The sequence below is a fragment of the Gossypium hirsutum genome, chromosome D06, assembly GCF_007990345.1.
Source record: "Gossypium hirsutum isolate 1008001.06 chromosome D06, Gossypium_hirsutum_v2.1, whole genome shotgun sequence".
NCBI classification, from domain to species: domain Eukaryota; kingdom Viridiplantae; phylum Streptophyta; class Magnoliopsida; order Malvales; family Malvaceae; genus Gossypium; species Gossypium hirsutum.
In genome coordinates, this window is record NC_053442.1 from 42977224 (window position 1) to 42983878 (window position 6655).

The window sequence follows — 6655 nt, forward strand, 5'->3', positions numbered from 1 at the left end:
GCAACAAAGAGTAACTTCAACAACACAGATGTGTATAAAAACAAGGCTATTCAATAGAATAGGGTACCATAAAAGAGACTAACAGGCATTGATTAAATAAAAAACTTACACATACTTGAACAACTAATGATGTAGTTTAACCAAAATAAATTGGGAGTAAAAAAGTACATGGATACAGCCATGGGTAATGTCAAAACTCAAAACAACACACCATATTCCTTTCTTTCCCTTCTTCCTTAACTAGCGGCCCTTATCTGTCACTTTTCAGATTTGGTCTTTCCTGCCTACTTCTTTCTTTTTCGATCCCTTCTTTTTCTTTTTTTTTTCTTTTTTTGAGGTTTTTTTATATGTTTCTGCTGTTGGGTTCTTTTCTAAAAATAGGGTACCACAAAAGATACTAACAGGCAAAAAAAGGTGCCAAATTATCTAGAAATAGTACAATACACCATGTAAATATTCTCTGAATTAATAAACAACAATACAATTTCAATCATTGAATGAGGAACAAAATGAGCACCATCATTAAGCAACAAAATCCAGAAGGTAAACAAAATGAGGAGCCAAATGAGCACCATAATTTGAAGCATACGGAACAAAATGAGGAGCAACAAAACAGAGAAACATTGGATTCCTAATATGCAAATCCAGAAGGTAAATAAAGAGCATCATCATTTAAGGATTTCCAATTTACCTTGATTGAATTGGAAAGCTTTTCTTGAGGGTTTATTTGGAGATACTTGGGATTGATATCTACTCACTGCATTTGAAGAACACAAGTCTATTATGGTCGACAAAACTGTACATATATAATATACCTAAATGAAATTGAAATAGGCTGAAAAAATTATACATTATTAAAACGGCAACATTGTTTAAGATACAGACCCAAATGCTCTTCAATCCTCCGTCAACATTAACAAGTTCAAAGAAGAAAGATGATTAAAGCCTAAACTAGCACAACTAGAACATACGATACATTAAACAGGTGGAAAACATCACAACTTCATACAAGCCTTCAGCAAATTTAAACCGATTTGATATTAACTTAAAAGTTCCTTGAAATCTTCAAGCTTCGTTTAACTTCCACTATCCTGTTTATAAAGGGAGCTTTCCACTTGGTTGCTTAGAAATACAATAATAATTTAAATAATCTAATTTTTTTTAATGAGCAGTTCTAAAGAATTGCTAGAATTAGATACTTTTCTTTCCATATTTTTCTATTTTCTCAGAACACAAACAAGTGTCAAGCCTAAGAACCACAAAATCTTGCAAATCTGAAACGATCCAAGCAAGAAAAAAATAGCAAACCAGAAAGAGGAAAAAAGAAAAAGAAGCAGATATACCAAAACTTTCTATACTTGCCTGAATAAAATATTTTAAAAAAAAAAAAGGAACTACTTCAAAATCCAAGTGAGTATTGAAAGCTTCGATTGATCTCAAAACCGTAGAACAGCTCGAGAGTCCAAATAATTAAGACTAGTGCAGAAGCAGCAGATGAAAATGCTGGAAAAAGCCAAATTTTCTCTTCTTTAAGTTAAAATCTTCAAAGAAGCCAAGTGTGTATACTCATTCAAAAGAGTAAAATAATTGTGTAAGGATGTGTTTGGTTGCTGAGAAAGCGCAGAGAAAAAATAAATAAATAAAATACAAAATTCTGAGGCGTGCGGAGAAGGATGCAGCTTTTTTGCTTGCCTCTACTTTTTTTTTCCTGCTTAACACAAAAATGAAATTCCTTTTATTTGGGTTTCAATTAAAAGAAGAGGAGGATTATACAAAATTAGCTACCATTGTTTGCATGCAATGGCGCCGAAGATCCTTATGTAACAGCTTGTAATGAGCCTTTCTAATTTTTCAAGATTTGGAAATATTTGTCGACAGGATTTGGATTTCACATTCGAGCAAATATAATTAGCACAGAGAAACAGAGAAATACCATTCAATTTCCATGAAAATCAATCAAGAAACCAATGCAGTTGGTAATTTCCATGAAAAGCAAACATTGTTTTTTACAAGTTTCAAACAAAAAAGGAATTCAAAACATACCCAGAAAGGATGGAGATCAACGCAACCTTGTCGGAATGTGGAGATCAATAACCTAGACAGAGCCCTAGTTCTTGCTCGAAAATGATGAGGCCGGAAGAAATCAGGAGGGAGAGGGTGGAGGTGGAGGTGGCTTTCGGGTTGGGAGGGTAAAACAGGGAAGAAGGATTCGGTACAACCTAAAACGCAACCAAACTGACCTTTCCATCCGGAATGGAAACCATCAAATATGACGAATAGGGGCGTAATGTAATCAGCCCATAATAGGGCATTACGTCCAACCAAACGTCGGAATAGGTAGGGCCCACTGAATCGGGCTGTAATGGTATTCCCATTACATCCAACCAAACGGGCTGTTAATTGATTTAATTCACCCACTACCACTGAAGGTGGTCTCTCCTCTTTAACAGGCCTTTCAAGCAAGAACCTACCTCTGAGTAGTGACTGCAAAATTAAGATAAGAGTGCTGCTAGTTTAGCATGGCAACATGTGAAAACAAAAGGATTTTCATAGAGCAAAACCGTATATATATTAACATCAATCATCAAGACATGATCACACAACAGTCCAGAAGTGATTTATAAGAGCTAATTCCATCATCGGCATACTTTTAATATTTTACTTTCATAAAATATTAAAATATTTTCAAAAAACATACGAATGATGTTACTTTCAGTCTTAACCATTTTATAGCAAGTATTATCCTTCTACAAAGAAATAAAAGGTTAACCTCCTCTAGTTTCCAACCTAGCATGAATATATGAGAAAGATGGATGAATGGTGAAAAACTTAGGTAACAAAAACATGGTTGTTAAAAAGGAAGTTCTCAGCTGGGATTGAAAGTTGATATATCTATTATATACTAATCCTCAGGTTTCATAAACTTAAAGCCTGACATGTGACATATGGACAAGAAAAAGGCACACTTTCACATATGCAATCACTTAAATGCAGCTTGGGCAATTTTGAATTCAAAAGAAATCTCAAAACTGTGTATCATTTCATCCAAATATTAGCTACTGCATAGCATTTGTATCCAAAAACAAAGAAATTCCACCATTTAAAGTCTAGTAAAGCAAACACGTCGTGCATACCAGTAATTCATCAAATTCAAAAACATAGACATGGCAATATATCCACAATAAATATAAATTACAATAGTTTAGACTGAAGAGTGCTAAACAATTCCCATTAGCAGAAAACACATTTAAACTAATTCAATCTTACATCAGTCAGAACAAGAGCAGAAATAAGCACGTGAAAATAATGCAAAATCAGCGTATCTTAGAAAAAAAGGGTAAAAGTAGATCAGTATGGGGAAATCTAACTAAATTAATTGCACATGTGCAATTATGTCAAATCATTATAAGACAACAACAGGGTAAAAGTAGATAATGAATATCAAACAGTAACATGAAACATAACAAACTAATGTCCCATCAATAAAAACCTTAGTCTCATCACCAGTGATGGCATGAAGGCAAAAACAACCTTTAGTGTCATAAAGGAGACGGAAGTCCTCATTTGTCTTGGGAATTGACACATCTGGTAGTAAGAAACAAGGGACAGTTAAGAGCCATGAATTTCAGCCAAAAGATTCAGTGAGTGAAGTACATGGTACCAGTAATAACCCATGAATTTCAAAACCTAGGATAAAATAGTGAACACTGGACCAGTGCAAAATACTTTTAGCTACTTAGTCAGACTCAAATGTGAGTGTTAGGTACAAGTATGCCTCTGACACAAGTATGTTCAATATTTCCAAATTTTACATGTATTTGGGAGGTCTTATCCCCAAACCCATGCCCGGATATATGCATCAATACAGGTATTTCAAGAAAAATGCAGAGGAAGAGCAACAATGGCTTTTACTAAGACATGCAGAGATCTGAGATACTAGAGCCTACTTTATATGACTTTATAATATGAATAAAAATACAAGTACTTTAATTGATTCACAATGGCAAGTCCCACATACCCATAAAACCTGCCGGGTAGGTTTTATACTGAGTGCAGGACAGAGAAGGAGCAAACAAATAAGCAGAAATAACTCAGCATAAATGCATGCTTGTGTATTAGCAGACAAAACAAGAACATACAGAAACTTTACAGACAACCATAAGGAATAATCATTATGTACTCATTTAAGAAATAACACATAAATGCTACTTGAATAGACAATAAGCGGTAAAAGATGAATATGCACTCAAAACCACCAAATATCTAAATATTTTGACGCTGTCAAGGCTTACTACAATATCACGCAAGGGCTGGCAGTATACATTACCTCTAGGGGTAGACAAATCTAAATGTTTATTTGATTTAGGACTTGATATACCATATCAAGGGTTGAAAGCATATAGTACCTATCAGGATATCTCCCATTAATCCTAATTGAATGCTCCAACTCAAGAATAAGTTGCTCCAACATGTCTGCCTGTATAAGTGCAAATAGGACAGGAAATCAATCCTAATTAAATCAAGCTCTGAACCAGTTGCAAGCAGTTAAGGAGAATTCATGTTTAGAAACTTGATTCTATGTTCAGAATAAATGCATGCAAGCAAACGTAACTTGCCAGGGTGATCATACAAAGGAGAAAGATCTGAGAATAAAGATGGAACCCCCTGGGAGCACAGAGAAAATATATCATTATTTCACCCCAGAAAATATAACCAGTAAAACCTGCACCATAAAAATTTATACATCATTTGCATATATACCTTCGTTAGAAGAGAATTAATATAACTAATTGCAGCTTCACGGAACTTGTCTCCTTGCCGAAAATCAAGTGGTATCCTCTATATTTTGAGAAAACAAAATTCCAATATAAGTCATGGAAAATTCATCAGACATCATAAAGAAAATAGGCATTCATTGACAATGATGCACACAGTAACAACAATAAGTACAATTCTCATGAGTGAGTATATAACAAAAAGGGGTATGGGATGAAAACAATTTAATTGTCCTCACTGCAAGAATCAAAATTCTAAAATCCCTACAGCTAGAACAAAAAGTACAAACCGTGATTCTGTTGTACTTCTCTTTCTTGTTGTAAACTGACAAGACATAAACCATCTGCAAAACATAGACCATAAATTAAAATGAAACATAAATGACAGTTCTATCTAAAGGAATACATTTCACTGTGTACCAGAGGATAAGTGCTACTTGAATATTACAGTGTGTAATCAGGATTACATGGACAGTCAATCATAAACTAATACAATAAGGGAGGGCCTGCACAGTCTCTTGACGAAAGAAAGAAAAGGAAACTGGAAGGAAGCAGTAAATGTATGAAATAAAATATAAACATTAAATTGGTGAATAAGGACACTCCCAAGTCATTGGATCACAAGAATAGAACACACAATAGTAATCATTGACAAGAGAATGGCTAGTTAGTTTTGACTTGACGATATGCTTATATATACACAAGCAAATACATATATATTTTATATCTATTTATATATGGTGGTCAACAGTCTCAGCTCTCAGCTACGACAACAACATTTTGCACTGTCATTACCATTACATACATACAAATATACACAAGGAGACACAACTCACATGTCCATGTTGGGTCTTCAAACCTCGACCCTCCACTCTACAGTTTCCATCTATCAACAAGGTCTTGATAGGAACCTAAATTTAGAAAACGTGAAAACTTTTAATCATTAACAGCAGTGGATTCATTTAGTAATGAAATGCACACACTTCAGAAAAGCAAACAGTCAAAAGAAACAGAAAGAATCCTTAAAGAAAAAGGATTTCCTTTTTCTTTTGGAACCTTGAATACATCATCAACTTTAGGATTTCCTTGCTTCTCCTTAGCACCCACGTCCAAACCTAATAACTTACAAAAATTCAATCAACAAACAGAAGGTGAATTGGAGGCGAATTGGAGCCAGAAGAATAGGGTTTTTTTTTATGATTATAAGCCATCAATCAGCTTGCTTAAAGTGATTCCAGAACTATATACGTACATATATTTACATCAGCGTTATTCTCTTCATAGTAATTTATGCAAGAAATTCCAAAGTCATGAAGAATTAAAACAGAAAGGCAAGTAGATGGAAATAAATGATTGAGAAGAAGTTGAGAAAACTTTACCTTGGTATGTTGAAGGAAAGAAGGAGGCTTCAGAGTCACATGAGAAACAAATAATGCTGGTAATGAAACATGTATGTTAGGTGTTAAAATTAAAAAAAAAAAAGAAAGAAAAAAAAGAAAGAAAGATAAGATAGACGGTGGTGGCAGATAGAGATACTTAAAAGCGTGTTTTGAGGATACCAATTTTAAGGGAAAAAATTTACGGTTTCAGGCGGAAATTTAGGGTCTCAGGCGGAAATTTTGGGATGAAGCGTCATAAAAATAAAATGATTATAAATTATTTTATTTTGAACAAAAAGATGCTATTTTTTTTTACTAAAATTTTTTTATTTTATCTGCTAAAAATTATTAATGAAGGAATTTTATAAAATATTTATTATTACTATTTTTTATAAATTGATTTTTTATAAAATAAAAAAACCAAATACTCTGAAAATAAATATTTTATATTTTAATAAGAAAATAAATGATAAAATGATTGTAATTAATTATTAAGTTAGA

The 6655-nt window shown here is 33.3% G+C and overlaps 1 protein-coding gene across 1 annotated transcript; it reads right to left on the reverse strand.

Moving 5' to 3' along the window:
- Positions 1-686: 686 nt before the first annotated feature.
- On the reverse strand, positions 687-6399 carry LOC107902072 (uncharacterized). Its single transcript, XM_016828338.2, has 11 exons — positions 6358-6399; positions 6155-6210; positions 5832-5890; positions 5612-5686; positions 5066-5119; positions 4762-4839; positions 4613-4665; positions 4407-4477; positions 3491-3585; positions 2044-2484; positions 687-757 (listed from the first exon to the last, which is right to left on the reverse strand). Exons 5-11 carry the CDS (start codon positions 5117-5119, stop codon positions 755-757), a joined length of 795 nt encoding a protein of 264 aa, XP_016683827.1. The 5' UTR covers positions 5612-5686; positions 5832-5890; positions 6155-6210; positions 6358-6399; the 3' UTR covers positions 687-754.
- Between the last annotated feature and the right edge of the window lie 256 nt (positions 6400-6655).

Coding starts and splice junctions, on each gene's coding strand:
- LOC107902072 (XM_016828338.2), bottom strand. CDS start 5,119: ATGGTTTATGTCTTGTCAGTTTACAACAAGAAAGAGAAGTACAACAGA. Junction 3,586..4,406: donor AATGGGAGATATCCTGATAG/GTACTATATGCT, acceptor TCTTACTACCAG/ATGTGTCAATTCCCAAGACA. Junction 2,485..3,490: donor TCACTGGTGATGAGACTAAG/GTTTTTATTGAT, acceptor TTAATTTTGCAG/TCACTACTCAGAGGTAGGTT.